Here is a 25,404-nt window from a genome sequence, read left to right on the forward strand (position 1 = left end):
ACCATATCTCTCATTTTACCGGGGTCGGATCTTCAACCACACCGTATCTCCCAGTTTACCGGGTCGGAGGTGAAACCTGGTTGCATGTTGTTGCATCCTTTCATGATCGGAGGCAAGGCAACGTCAGACAAGGGGAAAGTGATCACCATGGAATCCACGCTGGGTCTCAAGGGCTGGGGGTGTGTGTGTGTGTGTGTGTGTGTGTGTGTGTGTGTGTGGTGAGCATGTGTCTATGTGTTTGTGAGTGTGTGTGTGGTGAGCGTGTGTCTATGTGTTTGTGAGTGTGTGTGTGTGTGTGTGTGTGTGGTGAGCATGTGTCTATGTGTTTGTGAGTGTGTGTGTGTGTGTGTGTCTATGTGTGAGTGAGTGTGTGTATGTATTTGTGTGATTTTGTGTGTGTCTCTGCATGTGTCTGTATGGTATGTGTTTGTGTGTGTGTGTCTATGTGAGCGTGGTTGTGCGCGTGTGTGAATGTATGTGTGTGTGTGTGTTTGTATGGTGAGTGTGTGTATATATGTGTGTGTATTTGTGTCTGTGTGTTTTTGTGTGTATTTCTATGTGTGTCTGTATGGTGTGTGTGTTTGTGTGTGATTTAAAACACAGGCGGACGCCCCTTCCCCCATCCCAAAGCCTCTGTACATTGAGACAAGGTATCTATGGACAAATTTGTGTCCCTGAGAGAACTAGAGTGTGAGCAGTCGATCCGAGCTGCCTAATAATGCAGTAATCCTGGGGTGTCGATAGGCAGCCCTCCCATAATTCCATCATTACCTCATGTGCTGGTGTCAGACACCATGCACTGGGTTGAAGAATGAGTCAGATGCACTTGCAAACAAATTCTGTTGATGTCTGATAAATGAGTCGATTCCATAATCCGCCCAGAGAATGTTCACTGATGGGCTGGTGATTCATGTCTGCTTCTCTCTCTCTGCAAGGTGTGGGCAGCCCTGGTGCTTCCCTCGGCTCCTGTCACCGGTCTGGGAGGAGAGGCAGGCAGGCCCCTGGGTAAAGTCCCGGTTCGATCCTGACCTCTGCCACTGTCCATGTGGAGTTTGCACCTGTGACCCCCCCCCCCCAAATTTTATTCAGAAATAAAACCATGAGAATAATGATCAGGTTTTGAATGAAACGCGAAAGTCTGCGGACGCTGTGATTGCGGTTAAAGACAGGAACTATCTGCATGCATAGAAGATGAGGATAAATTGCCGACTTTTGGGGCCTGAGCCCCTCCTCAAGGAGAGAATTAGCTAAGAATAGGCTGCTTATTGCTTTCCCTTTCATTCCTGGAATCATCTGAGTGAACCTCCTTTGAACCCTCTCTAATGCCAGACATCTTTACCTAAATGAGGACTCAAAACTGCTCACAATAGACTATGTGAGGTCTCGCCAGAGCCTTATAAAGCATCAACGACACATCCCTGCTTTTGGATTCTATTCCTCTTGAAACGAACGCCAGCATTGCATTTGCCTCCTTCACCCCCGACTCAACCTGCAAGTTTACCTTCAGGCCACTCTGCACGAGGACTCCCAAGTCCCTTGCATCTAGATATATATATATTCAGATTTATTGTCAGAGTACGAACGTGACATCACATACGACCCTAAGATTCCTATTTCCTGCGGGCGAGGCAGAATTACCACTTATTGGCAGTGCAAGAGAAATCTGTACAGAGTGTAAACAAATTGTAAACAGGTAAAAAATATAAACAAACTGTGCAGCACAGAGAGAACAAAAAGAAAATCAATAAAGTGCACAAGAGTCCTTAAATGAGTCTCTGATTGAGTTTCTTGTTGAGGAGTCTGATGGTGGAGGGGGAGCAGCTGTTCCTGAACCTGGTGGTGTGAGTCTTTAATGACACCAATACCTCTTTCCTGATGGCAGCAGCGAGAACAGAGCGTGTGCTGGGCGGTGTGGATCCTTGATGATTGCTGCTGCTCTCTGACGGCAGCGTTCCCTGTAGATGTGCTCGATGGTGGGGAGGCTTTTGCCTGTGATGTCCTTGGCTGTGCCCACTACCTTTTACAGGGCTTTACACTCAGGGGTATTGGTATCCCCATACCAGACCGCGACGCAGTCGGTCAGCACACTTTCCACTGCACCTCTGAGGAAATTTGCCAGGGTTTCCAGTGTCATGCCAAACCTCTGCAAACTCCTGAGGAAGTAGAGGTACTGACGGGCTTTCTTCATGATGCCGTTAGTGTGTTGGGTCCAGGAAAGATCATCTGAGATAGTGACTCCCAAGAACCAAAATGTGCTCACCCTCTCCACATATGATGCCCCAGTGATCACTGATCGTACACCTCTGGCTTTCTCTCCCTGGTCAAAAATCAGCTCCTTCGTTTTCGTGACATTGAGTGCAAGATTTTCAATTTTCTTCCCATTTTCTACCTGATTATTTTTTCGACCAAAGTGCATGACCGACATTATATTTCATTTGCCCATTCTCCTAATCCAAGTCCTTCTGTAGCCTCCCTGTTTCCCCTTAGCCTGGGCTCCTCCCCTTCCCTCCTCCCTCCCTCTGCCACCTCTTTGTCCAGCTGTCTACCCCTTTTCCTGTTCCCGACGAAGGCCCCAGGCCCGAAACGTTGGCTCCCCTTTACTTCCTCTGGATGCTGCCTGACCTGCTGAGTTTCTCCCAGCGCCTCTCTGTGTTGCATCTGACATAAAAGCCGTGATTGCGGTTTCCATGACCTGCGTGGCTTTAATGGACGCTGCCTGCTTCATCCAGCACAACCGCCATGGAATGAAACATCGTCTGTCCGAACTGAAACCTGCTGGCACCGGCAGAGGGCCGGCGGGGTTTGCCGGACAATAGACCGTGGACAACAGAGAGTTGCTCTGCAAGCCCTGCCTCAGATAACAAGTCCGCAGAAGAGTGCACCTCTGGGCCAGTCAGATCCCCTCCCCACTAACAACACTCCTTAATCTTCCTCTCTCTCACACATTCTTTCTCCTTGCCTCTCCCCAATTTACTCTTTCGCTCACACTCTCACTCCTTTTCTGTCCCTCCTTATCCTGTCTTTTCTGTTTCTCTCTCTCGCACAGTCTCCCTTTCCCTCTCTCTCCCTCCCACTCACTCCACATCTTTCTTTCTTTCTCAATCTCCCTCCCTCTCTGGGCTAGACCACTATTGTGCTGCGATTGGCAGCTGTCGGCTGGACCTGCCTCCTGAGACCGATCCCACCCATAGCCCCATCGTGGCACCCCCCCCTCCCCACTCTCATGGCAGCGACCTCTCCCCCCATGTCAGTGACCTCACACCCCCAACTGTGACCCCCCCACCGCGGCAGCAATCTCTCCCCCCACCTTGATCACGGCAGATGTTTCAGCCGGGGTTTCTCTGTGACGCATCTGCTGACATCACAGGAGTAACTAGGTCGGCCATTTTGGTTTTCAATCTGCTGGTGGACGTGACCCGGGTAAGTTTAACTGGGTCCCCTGACTCCCTCCGAGGTAGGGCAGTGTCAGATCCTTTCCAGCTGCTGCGTGAGTGGGGCACAAATCAGGCAAATTGCCCAGTTAACCCCATTTTACACGGCAGCTTGAAATCACCTAATGAGGTTGACTGTTCCAGTCCATAACTAATAAAAGACAGTCAATCTTACAACTTCAGTCTTTTGTGATTATTGATGGTGCATCAGCCTCCATCTATCCTCTCTCTCCCTCTCACTCGCAATTGCTCCCTTTCAATTACTCTCTCCCCCACTCTTTCTCTCTCTCTCCCCCCTCTCTGCCTCTTTCTCTCTCTCCCCTTTCTCTCTCTCTCTCTCCTCCTTTCTCTCTCTCTCTCTCTCTCTCTCTCTCTCTCTCTCTCATATATTAACCTATCAACCAGGTGTTCTCATCTCTGGTGAATCACCTCACCAGTCTCACCCTATCGGAGATGCTGCCTGCATCCGATTATTCTTTCCTCCACTCTTCCTTCAGCATAAAACAAACTGTTTTCTCAATTCCCCTGAAACACTGCCTCCATTTCTCTTCCAGATGTTGCCCGACCTGTTGAACATTTTCTGTATTCTCTGCTCTTACTTTGGAGAGTTTGATATCATCAGATCCAAGGAAGGAAGAGATGGAACCTAACGTTCTCTCTCTGTACCTAAAGAAGAGATTACAATGGAACGATTGGGCTCCGAGGAGGCGTGGTCTCCAGAACAAGGTGCAAATCTGAGGTGAGGGGGAGAGATTTGGGAAGGGCGTGAGGGGGATCCTTTTCACTCAGAAGGTGGTCCGGATGTGTAACAAACTGCCAGAAACAGACACAATTATAATGTTCACATTATTTGGACAGAGGTGGACAGGATATGGACCAAATGGAGCCAGCCAAGAATAGCAACCTATAGGCTGAATGTGGGCTGAATGGCCTGCTTCTATCCTGTTCATCTCTGCGATGAATGCGGGGCATCAGCATCTCTGAGATCTATCCTGGAGCCTCCACATTGATGCAATCATGAAGAAGGCTCGCCAGTGGCTATATTTCGTGAGGTGTCTGAGGAGATTCAGTTATCACCGAAGACTCTAGTGTTACAAGCCCAGAGGACCACAAAACCCAGCAGCAATAGATATTGACCAAGACAAATGGTTACTTCAACAAAAGTTGCTTTTAATTATCTTTAAACATGAAAACAGAATCACATTTTAACTTATCACTATTGACTTAACTAACCCAACTTAACCTCCTTCTAATTCTAGGCACACATGTATGTAATGTGTGTGTAAGTTCAGAAAAGTTCTTTGGTTCACATTCCAATCTCACTTCTCATTCCTCCAAGTTCACTGGTTGCAGGCAAATTCTTAGACTGAGCACAGAATTTAACATTTATAAAGTTCACCAGCCTTTGGTGCTTGAAAGGTAAATGGTTACCACTCAGGAAGGTTCTTGTCGGTTTTCAGAGAGAGATTTGTTGTTCCAGGACACCCACAATTGATTTACTTTGTTACGGAGTCCAGAGGACCCCAAAAACCAGCAGCATTAGATATGCACCACAACACAGGGTTACTTAAACAAAAGTAGTTTTTAATTATATTTGAACAAGAAAACAGAATTAAACTCTAACTTATTACTTAACTTACCTAACTACTTAAATCCCCCTCTAATACTAAGCACAGGTGTGTGTAATGTATATTTAAGATAAGAAAAGTTCTTTGGATCACAGTCCAATCTCACTGGTTGCAGGCAATTCTTGTACTATGCACAGAAGTTAGCATTAATAAAGTTCACCAGTCTTTGGTGCTTAACAGGCAAATGGTTACCACTCAGGAGGGTTCTTGCTGGTTTTCAAAGAGAGATTCCTTTTCCAGGACATCTGCAACTGATTCCTTCTTAATCAGTCTTGCTGATGAAACTTTCCCCCTTCAGGGTTCTCCAGATGATCCTCTTTCTTTCAGGTCACCTTTCAAATCACCAGTCTCCTCCTTTGATCAGCAGCCTTCCAAAGTTTGCCAGCTTGTCCTTCTGGAACTGATTTCTGTCTCCTCTTTCTCTGTTTCACACCCTCCATCTCTGAGAGCAAAACTCTCCTCCTCTGCCTGCAAAGATCACATTCTCTCCCAGGAAAGCTGCTGTTGATACCTTGATGCCTCTTTCAAAAAGTTCTCTGCAAAAGTCCTGCAAATAGTCTGTGTTTTAAAATGTGTGTGTGCAAGCTGCTCTAACAATTCCTCCCAAACCACCTCTAAATACATTGGCCACTTCAGTGTCTTGCCAAAGAAACTTGCCCCATCAGGGTTCTCCAGATGATATCCTCTTTCTTTCAGGTCACCACAGAGTTCCTTTCTCTTTCACTTATTCCAAGTGAAACATTAGACAGCCAGTCCTCTCCTCTTGCATGAACCACAAGGGCTTCAACCAGGCTGTCTTCCAAATGCCTGCCAGCTTGTCATGTTTCATTTCCAGCAACTTCTGCTGGCTGACACTGTCAAGTGATCTCTGCTTCTCTCTCTCTCTCTCTCTCTCTCACACACACACACACACACACACACACACACACTGACTGAAAGAAAGCCTGTTTGACTCTCTCTGCTTACAAAACCACATGACCCTCTTACAACAGCAAACTTTCAGACAGCAGCAGCTCCAGCCTGCTCTTTCATCTGTTGCCTTTGATAACCAATAATCCAATAGTGATGTCTCTTGAGCACTCTTCAAAGCTCTTGCAAAAAGGCTGAGAAGCCACTATGTCTCCAGTATTTCAAATAAGATCCGTTTTAAAGTGTTTGCTTTAACAAACCTTTCCCAATTTATCTCCCAAAAATATTTCTCTATACTCTGTTACACTCGAAAACTTCTACAGGTGTTCCATGGTGAGCCTTCTGTCCAGTTGCATCACTGGATGCTCGAACTCTCTGGACAAGAATAAACTCCAAAGGGTTGTTAGCCCGGCCTGCGACATCACGGGCACCTGACTTCACTCCATCGAGGACATCTACAAGAGGCAGGGTCTTATAAAAGCAGCCTCTATCCTCAAGGACCCCCCACCACCCAGGCTGGGCCCTCTTCACTCTGCTACCATCGGGGAAAAAGTCCAGGATGCTAAAGACGAGCTCTCAGTGGCACAAGGACGGACAGCTTCTTCCCCGCTGCCATCAGATTACGAAATAATCAATGAACTACAGCCATTGCCTGACCTTTTCTCTTGTTTTGCACTTCTTTATCCTTTTGTGTAGTTTATAGGAATGTTTGCACCTCTGATGCCTACTGTTCATGACAATAAACTCTGATTTGAATTCTGATACTGAAAACTCTTCCCCAGCCCCACGTGGCACCACCCCCACCTGGTGGTCAACAGTGGCAGCAACAGGCTGACCAGCCCCAACCCCTGGCTCGCGATCCAGCAGGCTTCAGCTCCTCTATACGCCACCCCGGTCAGACCGGCTGGCCCTGGCTACCCGGCTCCCTGCCATCAATGCTGCGCCTCGCTGAAGGCTCGCGAGCTGAGGAATGGAGATTTTTATTTCTTACGGCTTTAATTTAGACGTACAGCACGGTAGCAGGCCCTTCCGGCCCACGAACCCGCACGGCCCAAATAACACCAATTGGCCTACAACCCCTGTACGTTTTGGAGAGGGGGGGAGGAAACCGGAGCACCTGGAGACACGGGGAGAACATGCAAACTCTTTCAGACAGCGCAGGTGTGCTACTCCAGGTCGCTGGTGCTGTGACTGTGCTTGGTAAACGTTCAAATCCTCAGGTACTGAACAGGCAAGATGTGCCAAAGTTTAAGCAATGTGGGCAGAGTCTTTGCTGGTTTCTCTCCCATCAGCACCAACGTGAATTCCACACAGTTTACGCAACAGCACTGAGGTTGCCAAGAGCAGGGGGAGTGTAATTAAACACTCACAACAAGCCCTCGTGGAGTCATTCAGCCACCAAACAAAACAAGAGCAGGGTAATCCATCAAACTCAAAAATGGTCAGTTCACCAAAAGGGGAGCATCTGGTTTCCATGCAGAGAGTAAATGAGAGAATCCCCCAGGTCCCTGGACAAAGGGGAAATGTACAAATGCTACCTGTGCGATGAAATGAGGGCCAGGATTAAATCTGCTGTGCTGTGCAATTCAGAAAGTGGCGTCAGTTCATACACCCATTGTCTGCATGAATTAATATACAAGGGGAGAATGGTGCATTCTTAAACACAGTGAGGACATGGGATTATACTGTGCATGCACACACACACACACACACACACACACACACACACACACACACACATAGTGGGGACATGTGAATACACAGCCATGAGAGGGAGTAAAATCAGCAGGTCAAATCATGTCCTTTATGTAGCAAAGGTAAAGATACATAATGATGTTTCGGGCTTGAGCCCTTCATCAAGGTGTGAAAAAGTGTTGGTAGGTGTCCGAACAGAGGAGTAGGGGGGGGACAGGTGGAACACGCAACAGTGACAGAGACCTCCCAGTAACCAAGCATTTCAGTTCTGTGTCCCACTCCCACGCTCACTTGTCCGTCCATGGCCTTGTGCACTATCCCACCAAGACCACCCGCAAATTGGAGGAACAGCACCTGATTTTCCATCTGGGCGCCCTCCAGCCAGATGGCAGTAACGTTGACTTCTCCAGTTTCTCCTCCCTCCCTTCCCCCAGCCATCCCTCCTCCCCTTGATTGCTGCTGTCCCCTCCCTCCCTTCTTCACATATCACCTCCTGCTTTTGCAACCACTCCGTCCCCTCTACTCCTTTGGTTGGGCGCCTGCTGGCATTTTCCCAAACCTTGATGAAGGGCTCAAGCCCGAAACGTCGATTCTGTATCTTTATCCTTGCTACATAAAGGACACGGTTTGACCTGCTGAATTTCTCCAGCATTTGTGTTTTTACTTCAATCATATTGTTTGCCGATTTTCATGTTTTTTTTACTATTTGTTCCTTTTGCCATGAGAGGGAATGCAGCACTGTCACCAGGACTGACTGGTGTGAAACCCAAGGCCTGTCTGACCTCTGAGCTGGATGTTCGAGGCACTATCCTGAGGCATGGCACCGGAGTTATCCCTCCATAGATATCTTCCAACCAGGCCCCGAGGTCAGCTGGATGTTTGGCAGGGGATGCTGCCCACAGCTCAGCTGGTGCGAGTCGTCCGCTACATCAGTCACTGTTCCTCACACTGGCACAAGCTCTGCCGAGGAACTCAGCAGCGGGAGGAAGAGAATGGTTATTTCTCAGGCCAGAACCCATCTTTAGAACAGAGAATTAAGATTAAGTTTATTATCATCTCAAGTCAAGTTTATTGTCATCTGATTGTACAAGTGCAAAACACACAGATGCACAACCAGACATAACACACGCATCAAACAATACATATGCAGGACAAGTATTCATCATTACAAATAAATTAATTTTGTTCATGAATACAAGTGTCTCAGATGGTTAGTTTGAGAGGTCCTTTGGTTGCTCAGTGTTCTCACTGAGCCATTCCTCAGCCTGGTGGTACTAGCTCTGATACTCCTGTATCTCTTTCCCTGATGCGAGTGGGGTGGAAGGGGATCTTGATGGTTTTGTGCACCCTCTTCAGACAATGATCCTGGTAGATCACGTCGATGGTGGGTGGGGGGTGGGGGGGGTGGAGGGAGACTCCAGTGATCCTCTCTGCCACTCTTATGGTCCTGTGGTTTGTCCCCCAATCCATTTCTCTGCAGCAACCGTACCACACTGTGGTATGGAGGGTAGGATAGGTTATGGTCCACATGCAGGTCAATGGGATGAGACAGAATAATAGTTTAGCACAGAATAGATAGGCCAAAGGGCCTATTTCTGTGCTGCAGTGTTCTATGGTTGTCATGGTTTTATGTCATACTTAGCGTCTACTTAGGATGAAATTAGAATAACGCACTCCCACAACTCTTGCTGATGTAGTAGAGTACTCAGCTGTTTTGTCCTTGACATTACACTAAGAGTCAATAAGAATCGTCTGCAATAGAGTCGTGCCATTTAAGATGTGGAGTTCAAGACCCCGGAAGGCTAATTGACTCGGGGTTGGGTCAAACTGAACAGGTCATTACTGGAAGGAGAATGGATTTTAACAAAGACCAAAGCCACTCAGAAACAGTGAACAACATGGCACAGTGAAACACTGAAGTCTGCAAACTCTGAGATTGCAGTAAAAACACACAGAGATGCTGGAGGAAGTCAGCGTCCGTAAAGATATATGTCTCAGGCCTGAGTCCTTCCTCAAAAAGCAGGCAAGCATCTGAATTAAAGAGGAGAGAGAAAGGGGGGACAAATGGGAGGGGGAGGAGTCGAGACCAACAGACAAAAGGTTCTATTTGGATGTGATGAGTATTGACTTTGGCTCTGTGAAAGGAGGCAGAGGGACAAGGGGGGAGGGGAGAGAGAAACTAGAGGGAAGGAGAGGGCAGAACAAGAAGTGGGGGTGGGGGGAAATAGAAGTTGACATTAATGCCATCCAGTTGGAGGGTGTCCAGGCAGAAGGTGAGGTACTGTTCCTCCAATTTGCGGGTGGTCTCAGTCTGGCCGTGCATGAGACCGTGGACAGACACATCAGCAAGGGTGTGGGATGGGGAATTGAAAGGAGTAGCCCCTGGGAGATCCCTGCTATTGTGGCGGACACAAGGTCAGCTTTTTCCCCTCTGCCATCTGATTCCTGAATGAACCATGAACTCCAGATGCTGCCTTACTTTGCCATTTTTCTTGCACTATCTGTTTATTTTGGTTTATATAAATCTTGACACTGTGACGCTGCTGCAAAACAACTAATTTTGTGTCAATAAATTCTGATTCCGGCCATTATATTTGCCAGTTGCTTGAGATTATGTGCTGTGCGATTAGGGAACTAACCTTGAGGCGCACCAATTTTAAACTTCTGGATATCTGACCTCTTTATTTTCTGCGATTTGTTTTTGATGGTTGCTTGAATTCTGGATGTGGCGGGGGTGGGGGGGGGGTCCTTACTGAACTTGGCAAATGAAGGCGGCTTCTGCGGGGGAGGACTTGCTGGGACTTTTCACTTTGGAGCTTAGAAGGATGAGAGGAGGCTGATAGAGGTCTACAAGATTCTGAGAGGCAGAGATAGGGTGGACGGCCAGCGCCTGTTTCCCAGGACGGGATCAGCAAACACCAGAGGACATCTGCAGAAAGTGAAGGGAGGAAAGTTCAGGGGAATGTTTTTTTTATTTACACAGAGAGTTGTGGGTGCCTGGAATGCCTTGGCAGGGATTGTGGTGGAGGTTGGAACAATAGAGGGCATTTAACAGATTCATGGATGGAAGAAAAGTGGAGGGTTACGGGGTAGGGAGGGCTTATTATTTCTTTTTAGGAAGGGATATATAGGTCAGCACAATGTCGAGGGCCAAGTGGTCTGTACTGGGCTGTATTGTTCTATGTTCTAAACGGGTCAGGAGATTGAGGAAAGTGAGGGGCTGTGGTCTGCTAGAAAATTTGATTAAATCTGAGACATGAATGCAGTTTCTCTGTCTATTTCCAATCAATAGTTTCTCAGTTTGAGATAGGAATCAACCTTTGAGGCAGGAAATGAGTCTTCCTCCATGAAGTGTCTGATAGTCCCACCATCCAATAAAAGTGGAAACGAGCAAATACGATCTCGACGGGTGAAAAGACTGGACGCGGCCTGGAACAGACGCAGTCTAGACATGTCCGAAAGTGGTGAATGGGCCCAACATTGAAACGTTTATGTAAGAATGGGCAGGGCTCTGTTTTTGAAATGGAGATTGAGCAGACCAGAGTTTAAACAGTCTCCCGAGCGGCCAGATCCATAAGGAGTGATGAGGGAATGTTTGCGTTTGACAAATGAAGAATAAATCTCTTTCAGATACAACAGCTGTTAAAGCTGATTCCCCACCATCTTTCCATGGGCAATTAGAGCTGAGTAATAAATACTGGGTCAGCCCACAAAGACCACATCTCAGGAAATGAATGCATGTACGTTTTACCAAAAAAAAAGAGTTCTGTGGTTTTATAATTGGAAAAGAATTTATGAATAGTTTGGACCAGATATTTTTCTTACTGTGGTTGTGAAGTTCTGTGTGTTTGTCGCTTGCTATAATATCTCAATTAAGTAAATGATCTGCGATGATATAAGTGTCCATGTACTGGAAAAGGGCTGAATGTATAAATAGACGATGAAAGGAATGAAATAAGATCTTATTCCTTTCAGTTCTTTACCAACAATGGCTGTTTTGATGTTTATTATGCCAGCACGGTAGAAGATGATTACAGTAATTTAAACCCGTGCATTTTTGGAGGGAAGGAGGGAACCAGGGCACCTGGAGGAAACCCAACAAGACACGGGGAGAAGGTACAAGCTCCTTGAAGACAGCTCCGGGTTCGAGGATGTAATAGTGTTGCTAAGGTCTGTGCTGAAGGTGTAGGGACTGAGCTCGGAGTTTCTCATCTCTTCAAGAAAACCCTGGAGCTCTCAGATTTTCCTGAAGGCACAAAGTCCTGATCGCATGGCAATGTCCCACTCCGTGCCAATGCTGTCGGGAAGGTTGGGCGTTCACAGCGTGGCTATCGATGTCTCATCCTACAGTCCACAGTTCCTCCTTGAAGTAAATGCCTGCTAGACAACCCCCCCCCCCACCCAACCCCACCACCATTCCCGGGGAGGCACCGAAAGAAGACCCTGATGGAATAAAGATGAGCTGACACCCACATCTTTATAATTAATCCTCCTGATGGCTTTGTACTTCCTCTGATCCCTCCTGCTGAACCCCCCCCACCGGCCCTAATCCAGGGCTGATTTGTGCCCATTACCTTAATTGCTAATGTCAAAGCCCCAAATTTAAATTTAAATTTAAAAAAAAAATTAGACCTACGACACCGTGCCGCCAAATTACAACCCGGTACATTTTTAAAGAGTGGGAGGAAACAGGGGCACCTGGAGATGCGCGCAGATACGGGGAGAATGCGCAAACTCCTTACAGACAGCTCCGGATTCGAAACCGGGTGGCTGGCACCGTAACACCGCTTTCACTGACTGCAGAGACCGTGGGCTCTTCGCCTCACTGCTTTCACCTCCTCCTTCCAGAATCTTCTTAAGAGCTCTTTGATCAAGGTTTGGATGAACTGTCCCAACTTCTTCTAGCCGACAAAGGACCCAGGCCCATGACCTGCTGAGTTTCTCCGCCACCTTTGTTTGCATTATTTTGCCTTTTGCGTGGAAGGGGAGATCCGTGGGTACCGGTATCTCAGCCCAACCTGCTCAAATTGATCAGGTTCGGAACTTACGGTCACAAAATCCATTGTTTTCTGGCAGCAACACCGGTGTAAATATTTATTTAAATAAATAAATTATTCCAAGAAGAGAAACAAGGTAGTGTCAGTTGGCTGGGCAATGGGCCATAAGGATGTGATTTTTCACCCCGAGGTTTGCTTGTGATGAGACCATCTAACCCTACACTTCTGGTTGCTCTCTACTGCCCTCATGTGGGCACAGGATATATTACAGGCTCCATCCATCGAGCTGCCATGAAGAATCCTCACCTAATTGTACAGGGACTCCCGTGTCCACCATGCAAATTAAACAGCAAATATCTGGGCACAGAATTACTGCAACACGTACCTGAGGAACGGTCTGGACCCACTGCAATTCGCCTTCTGTCATAATCGCTCCACGGCAGATGCAATATCGCTGGCTTTCCACTCAGCTCTGGATCATCTCGAAAACAGCAATTCATGCCTACGGCAGCTCTTCATCGAGTACAGCTCAGCCTCCAATACCATTATTCCATCAGTAGTGGACAAGAAGCTCTGAACCCTGGGCCTTTGTACCCCCCCCCCCCCCCCTGCAACTGGATCCTTGACTTTCTCATCGGAAGACCACAGTCAGTACGAATTAGAAACAATATCTCCTTCTCACTGATTATCAACGCAGGCACACCCCAAGGATGCATGCTTAGACCACTGCTCTGATCATTATACACCCATGACTGTGTGGCCAGTAACAATTCCAATGCCATCTACAAATTTGCCGATGACACCATGGTTGTCAGTAGAATCACAAACGGCAATGAGGAAGTGTACAGGAGGGAGATAGATCAGCTCGTTGAGTGGTGTCTTGCAACAACCTTGCGCTCAACGTTAACAAAACCAAGAGGATTGTGGACTTTAGGAGGAAGTCAGGAGAACATGACCCAGTCCTCATCGAGGGTTCAGTAGTGGAGAGAGTCAAGAACTTCAAATTCATGGATGTCAACATCTGTGAGGATCTGTCTTGGAGCCTCCATGTTGATGCAATCACGAAGAAGGCTCGTCAGCAGCTATACTTTGTGAGAAGTTTGAGGAGGTTCGGTATGTCACCGAAGACTCTCGAAAACCGTATACTGTGGAGAGCATTCCGGCTGGTTGCATCACTGTCTGTCTGCTCAGGACAAGAAAAATCTCCAGAGGGTTTCTAACTCGGCCTACGACATCATAGGCATCAGACTTCACTCCATCGAGGACATCTACAAGAGGCGGTGTCTTAAGAAAACAGCCTCTGTCCTCAAAGACCCCCACCACCCAGACCATGCCCCCTTCACTCTGCTATTATTGGGAAAAAGGTACAGGAGCCTAAAGACGAGCACTCAGTGGCACAAGGACAGCTTATTTCCCACTGCCATCAGATTCCTGAACCACAGACATTGCCTGACTTTGACTTTTCATGCACTTTTTAATTTATTTTTGTGAGGTGGTTTTTATTAATGTTTGCCCTGTGATGCTGCCACAAAGCAATGAATTTTGTGACTTGTTCTTGACAATAAATTCTGATTCAGATTTTGAAATTCTGAATCTGATTAATTTATTTATTACATGCTGCCCGGACTTCAGGAACTGAGTTATAGGAAAACAGGTTAGGGTTTTATTTCCTGGTACGTAGAAGAATAAGGGGAGATTTGATAGAGGTATTTAAAATTAAGGGGATAGATTAAATTGCAGGGAGACTTTTTTCCACTGAGGGTAGGTGAGGACATGGGTTAAGAGTGAAAGGGGAAAAGTTTAGGGAAAATATATGGGGGAACTTCTTCACACAGAGAGTGGGGTAAGTGTGGAATGAGCTGCCGGCTGAGGTGGTGAATGCAATTTTAACATTTAAGAAGAATTTGGATATGCACATGGATGGGAGAGGTGTCAAGGGCAGGTCAATGGGAGTAGTACAGACTAGAAGGGCTGAAAGGGGCCTCTTTCTGTGCTGTAATGTTCTATGTTTCTGTGGTACATTTATTTATGGTGATTGGGTTGATTTGAAGGGTCAGGTAATTTGAACGTTGGAGCATTACAGCACAGTATTGTACAGGCCCTTCAGCCCATGATGTTGTGCTAACCCAATCTAAACCTACTCCACAACAATCTCATCATTCCCTATGTTACACTCACAACCCTCAATTATTTTTACATTTATGGGCCTATCTATGAGTTTTTTAAATGCCCCTATTGCTCCAGCCTCCACCACTGTGCACTTCAGGCATGCACTACTCTCTGCATTTAAAAGAAAAATCTTCCAGGCCTCTAACATCTCCTCTAAACTTTCCTCCACTCACCTTAAAATTATGTCCTCTGTTGTTTGCTATCGTCGCCCCATGAGGAAGGTGCCGGCTTGGGGAAAAGGCAGGTCGGCAGAGTTGAGTCAACGATCAGGTCAGCCGTGATGTCACTGAATGGCGGAGCAGGCTCGATGGGCCAGATGACTGTAAAACTGCAGAACTGATCTGTCTCTGTCTCTCAGAGAGAAAGCCTGTTTGACTCTCTCTGCTTGCAAAACCACATGACCCTCTGTGCAAGTTCCACTGTAGACAGCCTGTGGCTCCAACAAGTTCTTTCATCTGTTGCCTTTTTGTAAACAACAGTCCATTAGTCAAGTCTCTTCAGCGCTCTCCAAAGCTTTTGCACTGCCCAACGCTGCCTAAGCCCCCTCATGATCTTATTTTGACATTCGGCACGGTAATAGGCCCTTCAAGTCCACAGGCCTCAAATACACCCCTGTACGTCTTCGAAAGGAAACCAGAGGAAACCCTCGCAGACACAGGGAAAATGTACAAACTCCTTACAGACAGTGCTGGATTTGAACCCAGGTAATAAGTGTTGTGCTAACCGAGCTGCCCTTATATACCTCCATTAAGTGACCTCTCATCCTTCGTTGCTCTTTAGAATCAGTCCCACTGGCTCTTTTTTATGGTGCAACCGCGTATTAAACCTGGCTCAATGAAAATAAATAAAGGTAAATTCTTACCTTTTATGGACCAGGCCTAGAAGACGGATCCAGCATTGCCTTCATACTGAGCAGCGTCAGGAGCCATCTTCTGGAGCTGAGGGAGGTGGGGCGAGGGGTGCAGTAGCCCTACCCATCACCGTGACATTAAACATAAGCACCGAGAAGGGAAGGCCACCTGCACCTTGAATGGCAAGCGAAGAGCAGGTAAGAGCACTGGTGGAGATGTGTTCAAGCAGTCTCGGGCAGATCTCCTGCGCAACGTTCACTGCTGAGTGCGCATACGGGATTTTAAAAATCACGCTTCTGGATCATGACGTCATCAGCCCACCCCTTCACAGCCGCTTTCAGCGGCATTGCCTTTAGGGATGAGGTGGAGCGGCCTCTGGGTGTACCCTCCAGACTTGCTGAATCCACCCTCAGATAAGTTAAGCAAGAATATGCACCTTTACAGCCACTTTTTTTTCACACAATAAAAAGGCCCACTGTGGAACAAGTCAGATGAACTGTCCAATTCTCTCCTGCTCAGGGCCACAGAATGCACAGATTTATCTGAGTATCAGTCTTGTGTGACAGAATATATATTTTTTGGAGATGAATTGGGGCAGGTTTTTTAGTGTAGGTCACATACAAACACTTTAAAACAGATCTTATTTAAAATACTGGAGCTCTGCTCATGCTAGACATGTCAGCCCCAGAGCCTTTGCAAAAGCTTTGGAGAGCGCTCAAGAGACTTCACTAATGGACTGTTGTTTACAAAAAGGCAACAGATGAAAGAACTTGTCAGAGCCACAGGCTGTCTACAGTGGAACTTGCACAGAGGGTCATGTGGTTTTGCAAGCAGAGAGAGTCAAACAGGCTTTCTCTCTGAGAGACCGAGACAGAGATCAGTTCTGCAGTTTTACAGTCAGCAGCAGCAGCTGGGACTGGAACAGGACAAGCTGGCAAGCTTGTGGAAAACTCCATTTGGAAGATGGGTAGTGAGTGCTTAGTTCAGTCTGGTCAAAGCCTTTGTGGTTCATGCAAAAGAAGAGGACTGGCTGTCTAATGTTTCACTTGAAATAAGAGAAGAAAAAAGGAACTCTGTGATGATCTGAAAGAAAGAGGGTATCATCTGGAGAACCCTGAGGGGGCAAGTTTCTTTGGCAAGACACTAAAGTGGCCGATGGAAGTAAATCAGTTGTGGGTGTCCATCGTACAACAAATCTCTCTCTGAAAACTGACAAGAACCTTCCTGAGTGGTAACCATTTACCTTTCAAGCACCAAAGCCTGGTGAACTTTATAAATGTTAAATTCTGTCCACAGTATAACAATTGCCTGTAACCAGTGAACTTGGAGGAATGAGAAGGGAGACTGGACTGTGAACCAAAGAACTTTTCTGAACTTACACACACATTACATACACGTAAGCTTAAAATTAGAAGGGGTTTAAGTTAGGTTAGTTAAGTCAATAGTGATAAGTTAAAGTGTGATTCTGTTTTCATGTTTAAAGATAATTAAAAGCAACTTTTGTTGAAATAACCATTTGTCTTGGTGAATATCTATTGCTGCTGGGTTTTGGGGTCCTCTGAGAGAAGTCTTTGGAACTATGATTCCTAAACAATCCATAGAGGTAATTGATTCCTGACTCCAGGGCTTTTCTCTGCGAATGGGGGTGATTTAAAATTCAATGCTTAATTTTCAAGGAATAGGTTCTTCAGACTTTCTACTTATCTCTGTCAAACTACAGCATCTCAAGAAGGAACTTCAGCACAGGGTTTAATACAATCATTCCCCAGAGGCTGGTGGAGAAGCTGTCCTCACTGGAATTCTGGGCTTCCTAATGGAAAGGCCACAGTCTGTCCGGGTCGGCAGCAGAACATCGAGCACCGGCATGCTGAGCATTGGCACGCCTTGGAGACGTGTGCTCAGCCCATTCCTGTTCACGATGCTACTAAAGCGCCAGATCCTGCTGCAACAGTGTCGTCAAGTTCGCAGACGGCACCACAGTCGTCAGCCTCACCAAGCTAAAACGGTGAGTCGCACCACAGAGAAGAGGTGGAAAATCTCGCGACGTGGTATGAGAATAACAACGCATACTATATAACCATATAACAATTACAGCACGGAAACAGGCCATCATGGCCCTTCTTGTCTATGCCAAAACACTTAAAACTCTCCCAGTCCCACTGACCTGACTCTGTCCATAAACCTCCATACCTTTTACATCCTTACTCTTGTGAAGTTAATTTGACGTGGGAACAGGGCAACGCCAGCACAATAACCAGGGTAAAAAAATCAGAGGTATAATCACTGATAATTATGTTCTCATTCGATTTAATTATTCAGTTTTAGGAATGGTCAGTCGAATCTTTCCTTCTTTCCTCTGTTAGCAGTGATAGAATCTAGTTCAGGCCAAGAAATGTTACCATTATTTTGTGATCTGGTGAAATCCGACTTGCTAGTTTAAAATGCATCATGGGTTAAATAACCATAGCTAAAATTAGACTCAGCAGTCTGAATTCAATTATTGATTAAAAATTATTTTCCACATGTATTTATTGCTTTTGCAACCGCAAGTCATCGTCGCCAATTAGGGGAAACAGCAGGCCTAGATTAGAGATCTTGCTCATAGCATCCAAAGCCAAGTTCGGTGTGCAAAATCATCACGGACCCCCCTTCCACCGTGCGCAAAGCGTCTTTCAGCTGTTCTTTTCAGGAAAGAGATGCAGGAGGATCAGAGCCAGCACCATCAGGCTGAGGAGCAGCTTCTTCCCACGGGCAGTGAGAACGCTGAATGAACTGCTCGTTACAAACGCTCCAAGTCCCTACTATTTATCAGTAAAATCTGCATTTTCCGGCATTCAATCACACAGAAACTCAAACAGCTGGCAAAAAATTGAGGAAACAAATGCTGGTAATTATTTTTCTTTTGAAAAATAAATAAGAATATATACAAGTTTAACATTTGTAAAAGTAAATGATCTCCGAAGCAACATACAGACCCCTAGTGAAGATGGGAGCAAATATTCAGCCAGTAGGGCGCCCCCGTCGTGCCTCATCTGCAGCAGCCGTTTGAACAAAGTTTCAATAAAGCTTCCTGTTTGATTAAAGAGGTGGTGCGCAGGATGAAGAGCCGGCTAATGCTGCTGGGGGACTCTCCCAAAGTGTCTCCCTATCCCCGCCTAGTAAGAAACTTTATTTATTAGCATACTATTAAGTAAGGCTTGGGGGTGGGGGGGGATTGATGATGATGGCACGGAGGCTAGCGCAACTCTGTTACAGCACCAGCAACTGGGGTTTCAATTTAAATTTTGTAAGTTACGGGAATTTCAGCACTTAATAGCCTGAATTCGCCCGAGACTGTCTGATTGCGGAAGCTAAGCCAGGGTCAGGCCTGGTCAGTACTTGGAGGGAAAACCGTCCAGGGACACCAGGTACTGTAGGTTTCTGTGAGGGGCACTGGACAATGTGGCAACTCTCTGTCTGTGACAAAAGTTAAAGAATTTCATGTATGTTACATCCTAAATGTAGTATTACGTGACAATAATGGAACCTTTACCGTTAACCTGTTTAAAGTGAACTTTAGTTAATTAAAGACTACAATACTGTTTTTTTTTTCAAATTACTCTACATTTTGCACTGACTTTTGTTTTATTAAAACTGCTTGTTCTTAGTGCAGGTGTATTAGTTAGACCTTGGAAGAGAGAGTCTCAGTTAACCGGAAAATTTGCATTTCCGGCATCCACATTCCCCATAGGTGCCAGATACCGGGGATTTTACTGTATGCATATACATACTGCATATGTATAGTTTGTCTGAATGTGTGTTTGTAGGTTTTTTTGCACCGAGGACCTGAGAATGCTGTTTCGCCAGGTTATACTTATACCATCGGGTGATAATAAACTTGAACTTGAGGTGCAGATATTCTATGTTTACTTACTGGGACAAGCATGGTCATCCTGTGCATGTGAACTGACATGAGTTGTGGGGCTTGTGCAGGGAACCAGAATGTTATAGCTGATTAGGCATGGCTCCACCAATCAATGACACACACTTCATGACAGTAGATTAGTCAGTATGTTTTGTGAACAGCAAATGAAAGTATCTGTTTCCATTTCCATTTATTTTATTCCAGAACACTATGATATGCCACTCACTGGCATGTTGGCTCATCATGTCCTTGAACAACTGATCAGAAACAAAGTGGACAAGGTTACCAAAATAAGGTATGTATTCAGTTACGGGTGAATAAAACAGTCCATGACTAAACTGGAAAATTTATGTGGTGCTACGGGGAAGGACCACAGTCTAGAGCCCTCCCATTACTGGGCACCGAGGAGCTGAGGCTGAAGGGGGAGGGGGTGGGGAGTAACGGCAAGGTGGTAACGGGGTATGGAGAGAACAATGTACATCTATGAGAGTGTATGGACATGGCTGACATTATGAGTGTAAAAAGACTTGAACTCTTCTTGTTTATAAATAATTTCTTTTCTAGACAAGGTATGTCTAATGACAATGTGTAGAAACATCGAGGTGCCACAGTGATGATGGTGACGGAGTTCGGGGAGATCAATGTACGTTAATGAGAATGTATAGATATGACTGATACTATGAATGCAAAAAATCTTGAAAGGTTTTCTTGTTTGTAAATAATTTATTGAGACTAAAGTATACTTTGGGGAGAAAAAACCCAAACCAATTAACTTTAATTGAGGCATTCTGTAGTACATTGTCTTAAAATGTAAAGATAAACACGGGGATTTGACCATCTTGTGAAGAGCGCTCAGCTGGGCATCCAGCTCTTGTTGGACTCCTCCAGCATTATATAAATCCCTGTTAAGCCCATAGTAAGAGGTAGAATTTACTTGCAAACCCAACAGCTACAATCAGCATGTTTTGTCTGCTATCTGTTTTGCCCTGTTTCTACTGATGGCAGCACCAAGAAAGTATAAATATGCCATTTGGTATGCCACAAAAATGATCATTTTCTTTTAAAATGGGCTTGGGTATGAGCATGTGAATTCATGAGGAATTCCAGGAGGTGCCGATTCTGCAATGTGGTGTGAACCTCCTGTGCACTGTGCAGTAATACAGAGTGGGATTATCTAACCTGTCCCAGTTCCCGTGCCACCTCCTCATGACAGGTGAAGAAAATCAACAGCTTACAGACCCATTATGATTCATGATTGCTCTGACTTTTCTCTCAGTGAGGGGGAGTGGATGATGCTGTTCAGTTGCGCCCTTCATATCCAGAGACTGGCGGCCTATTTGGAGGAAAGCATCAGGGGTGTCAAGGGGACATATCCAGCCCTCCTTCATGTCCGCTGGTGGGGTTCTCTTAAATTATTCAACTTGGAAGAAAAAATAACGCAGCTCTGCTGTCACAGTTTCTCCAGGGCGACGGGTTTGCCACATCACTGAGGCACGTCATTCACCACAATCCATTTGCAGTGGCCTTGGTTTTCTGGGGCTCTTTCGTTTCCTGAACCTTCAAACAAATGCAGAAATTGAGTCACAAACCTGCACAGCTTGAAGTTTTCAAAATGCTGAGCCAAAGCACTTCACAGCCAATCAAGTCCCTTAGTAGTGGGATGGCGATAAGAGTGAAGAAGGATTAGATTAAATGTAGATCCTGCTTCAACACACTGTCTCACACTCAGGAAGGTCCAGATGGTTAAAGATGATAGAGCCTGGAGAAGGGAAGGGGACTGACCTTTCCTCTCCATCTCACCACCCTGCATACTTGCAGAATTTGCTTCTGTTCCTTTGCGTAAATTTAAATATGCTCATTTTATTTTAAAATGTTTGCACTGACTTTGCCAGTAGACTCAAAGTTTGGCAGCTAAACACAATTTGCTGGAGGAACTCAGCAGGTCAAGCAACATTGGAATAAAGATCTATCGATATCATTCAACCCATGGAGTTCCTCCAGTAGATAGTGTTATGCTTCAGATTGCAGCATCTTCAGCCTCTGGTTTTAAATTAAATTTAAATTATTTTTTTTAAATTTCAACATACAGCACAATAACAGACCATTGTCCTTCCTGGCCAATCTACACCCAATTAACCTACACCCCCAGTACATTTTGAACCATGGGCGTAAATCGGAGCCCACAGGGAAAGCCCATGCAGACACAGGGAGAATGTACAAACCCCTTTACAGACAGCGTGCGATTCGAATCCTTGTCCTGATCGATGGTGCTCTAAAGGTGTTTCCTCTAACTGCTACGCCGACCGTGATGCGTCATAAAATTTGGCAGAATCGGACCTTGCTTAAAACACTCCTGTTTGGCAGGCGTGGTTGTACCTTGATGTCTTTTAACGTTGCGGCCAGGTCAGGAGATTTTTCAGAGCTTGGAAGGGTTGGCTCTTTCATGATGTCTTTGTTTGGTTGCTTTTTTTCCAGGGAACCAGTCATTCCTAGCTGGAAGATAAAGGTATAAATAACAGATCAATTTAACTGTTACAATCAAATCTTCCAGTAAATGAAATCAACTACCAAATACTTATTTATAGTATCCCTTTACCCCTGCTTTTAAAACAAAATACATTTGTACAGGTACACAATCCTTTCTCCGGAACCCTTTGAGAATAGTGTGTTCCGAATTTCGGATTTTTCCGTATTTCGGAAAGCCAGATTTAAACCCACCCAGCTGCCGGACTCCCCCTGCCCCCCTCGCCCGCCTGTCTCGCGCTGCTGCCTCACTCCCCACTTGTCCGATTTTGGAACTATCCAGATTTTAGATATACGGATAAAGCAGGGGTGTCAAACTCAAATTCACGAAGGGCCAAAATTAAAAACTTGGACTAAGTCGAGGGCCGAACTAAATATTTATTGAAAATTTTCAACAACATCTGTATGTTTTCTCTTCTTTCAACATATGTAATGTTAAACTTTAGGATATAACTTTAGGAGGACAATGTTAGAGGTCAGGAGTAGGTAGCTCAAGTTCACCCTTTGCTTGACCTGAGGGAAACATATTTGGTCCCTGTGGAGATGTAGTCAGCATTCACAGGCTGTGTCCATTTTGGCCTGCATCAGGACTCAGCATTTCCTGCTCACTCCTCAGGCTCTAGGCCTCTATTCACCCTCGACCCACCATCCCTCTACCTGACCAGTCCTTTACCCAACCTCTACTCACCCCTCACTCCACTCGCTCTGCCTCTACCCATCCCATCCTATAGACGCCCCTCTACTGCCTCTCCCCTCAACCTGTTCCTCCCTCTACCCGTCTCTCACTCTCTAATCACCCCTCCCCTACTTACCCTGCCCCTCCTCTTTTACCTCTTCCCTATCCACCCCTCCTTCTACTCATCACTCCCTCTAACTGCCCCTCGCACCACCATAACTTCCCCTGCCCATTACTCCTCACCTACACCCTATGCCCACCCCTGCTTACCCACCCACTCAGGCCCAGTGCGCTGCCGATCAGCCTTTGCGGAACAGCGGGGGCCGTGCGCAGCCTGCCATGTCTGTCGCGCTGACAGGAAATCACAGGCGCTCGCCAATCCGCCGCACCGCTCGACAGGTGGGAGAAGTGACTGGTTGTGCGGGGAGCCTTCCAACTGGCTTGCCGGCTGATGACATCGACAGACTTCTCGTGTTACAATTTTGTTTTCCCCGTTCTCAAAGTTTGCACGGTCAACCTGCAACACTCTTGCTCCCTCCGCGTCCCGTGGATCTGATGCCCGGGTGTTGTTAGGATTCCCAGCAGAAGGTTTGTGGAACTTTACCATTCTGGATTCCTTTTTGAGAATATTCTGGCCATCTTTTAAGGGGGGTGGTTTTAGTGGGGAGGGGATAGTTAGGGGGTGGGGAAGGATGTGCAATGAAGGGGGAGGATGGTGGGGGTGACATTACCAAAAAAACAGCATCAGCTCTCGCTGCAGGGCGGGCCACCTCTAATACATTTTTGAAATTATCTTGCGGGCCAAATATAATTATATCGCGGGCCAAATTTGGCCCGTGGGCCAGAGTTTGACATGTGTGGGATAAAGGATCGTGACCCCTCTCTATAAAGAGGTTCCAACAAGTCTTAGAAGGCCAAAGTCACATATTTTTCCCAAACTTCTCCTCAAACTCATATAATGACAGTGAAACACACTAAAGCACTGGAGAAACTCAGCAGATCACACAGCATCTGTTGGAAGTAAAGGGGTGCCAACATTTCAGGCCTGGACCTGACACCTGATGAAGGATCCAGATCTAAAGCGCTGGTTCCCCTTTTACTTCCTATGGGTGCTGTGTGATCTGCTGAGTTTCTCCAGAATGATTAATGCATTGCATTCGCACCCCTACCCCCCACCCCCCCACCAGCGCCGGTGGACTTCCTTGTTTAATATTTTCATGTGTTTTTCGCTCATAGGCACCTTTATCTTCATTGGTCGACTGAGCAAAACCAAACCATAGATTGGTATTTTGGAAAAGAAGCATCACCTGGATTAGTGGCACTTCGTGCACATTGGTTGTCAACTTGGCTTCAGTCAGGTACATAGCACGAGATAACAGCAACAGCGACGGGGGCACATTCTCCTCCAGATGCAACTCCAGCCACTAGGGAGGAAAAGAGATTTCATTTCTAAAGTTTTATACAGTGAATCCATCTCTATCAGAAGAAAAATCAATCACAATAAAAAGTAGCGGGAATTAGCAGCAAAAAAAAATCTGTTTCATTATACACATTTTGAGAATTTTTCCCAAGAAATAAAATCTGATAACATTTTTTAAGGGTTAGTTGTTGAAAGGATTACTCAGCACCAATAAAATGAAGAATCCAACTGTGCCTGGTCTGTTAATACTGTACAATTCAACTACTGACTATGCTGCCTGGCCTGGTCCATTACCATTAGAAGTGTTTGACTCTGTGTTTGACCTGTCCTGGTCTAAGCAAAGAACATCGAACTTTACAGCACAGTACAGGCCCTTCAGTTCTCGATGTTGTGTCGACCCATATATTCCTACCAAAAAAATGCTAAACCCTCCCTACCTCGTAACCCTCTATTTTTCTTTCATCTGTGTACCTGTTTAAAAGTCTCTTAAATGCCCCTATTGTTTCAGCCTTCACCACCGGCCCTGACAATGCATTCTAGGCACCCATGACTCTCTGTGTAAAATAATTTACCCCTGATGTCTCCCCTAAACTTTCCTCCCTTCATTTGCTACAGATGTCCTCTGGGAAAAAGGCACTGGCTGTCTACCTTATCTATGCCTCTCAGAATCTTGTAGACCTACCTCTATTAAGTCACTCGAGCTCTGACAAGCCTCTACAAAGAGCAAATAATATTTATCTAATTTGTGCGGCAGTATCCCTTTTCACTCTTAACTAATGTCTTCTAGCTCTATCTCACCTACTGTCAGTGGAAATAACCTGTTTGCATTTACTCTATCTATACCCATCATAATTTTGTATCCCTCTGTCAAATCTCCTCCCCATTTAGGCAATGAAGTCCTAATCTGTTTAATCTTTCCTTGTAACTCAGTTCCTCAATTCCTAACAGCATCCTAGTAAATCTTCTCTACACTTATTCAATCTTAATGATATCCTTCCTGCAGCTGGGAATATGGAACTGCCCTATTCATTTACTGGCCCGGGTCCCAGGATTTCACCATAAACCTGCAGGTATTATATCTTGGCTGATAACACACTGATAAAAAGCATCCTATTAAAAGACTTCAGTTTTCAACATTAAATTAGCTTAATGTGTCACACAAGGATTAATTTGTACTTGCTGCACTGGCAGATTGTGACAC

At 45.9% G+C, this 25,404-nt stretch overlaps 1 protein-coding gene and 1 long non-coding RNA gene across 13 annotated transcripts in view; one reads left to right on the forward strand and one right to left on the reverse strand.

The window, feature by feature from the left end:
• Positions 1–3,990: 3,990 nt before the first annotated feature.
• Positions 3,991–24,372, forward strand: LOC138754076 (uncharacterized). 2 transcript variants are annotated; one of them, XR_011351558.1, is made up of 3 exons: positions 3,991–4,170; positions 19,789–19,879; positions 24,020–24,372. It is a non-coding gene; the product is annotated as an uncharacterized lncRNA (long non-coding RNA). The 2 variants fall into 2 exon arrangements; XR_011351557.1 differs by lacking the exon at positions 3,991–4,170 and adding an exon at positions 18,773–18,838.
• letm2 (leucine zipper-EF-hand containing transmembrane protein 2) overlaps positions 20,288–25,404 on the reverse strand; it is a 37,493-nt gene continuing 32,376 nt past the window's right edge. For all 11 annotated transcript variants that reach the window (XM_069917839.1, XM_069917840.1, XM_069917841.1 and 8 more), the window contains 3 exons: positions 24,091–24,207; positions 21,961–22,077; positions 20,288–21,141 (listed from right to left, as the gene is read on the reverse strand). In XM_069917839.1, coding sequence (XP_069773940.1) covers positions 21,085–21,141; positions 21,961–22,077; positions 24,091–24,207 — 291 coding nt within the window. In that variant the 3' untranslated portion in view covers positions 20,288–21,084. The remainder of the gene's footprint in view (positions 21,142–21,960; positions 22,078–24,090; positions 24,208–25,404) is intronic.

Source organism: Narcine bancroftii, chromosome 2 (assembly GCF_036971445.1).
Source record: "Narcine bancroftii isolate sNarBan1 chromosome 2, sNarBan1.hap1, whole genome shotgun sequence".
Taxonomy (NCBI): domain Eukaryota; kingdom Metazoa; phylum Chordata; class Chondrichthyes; order Torpediniformes; family Narcinidae; genus Narcine; species Narcine bancroftii.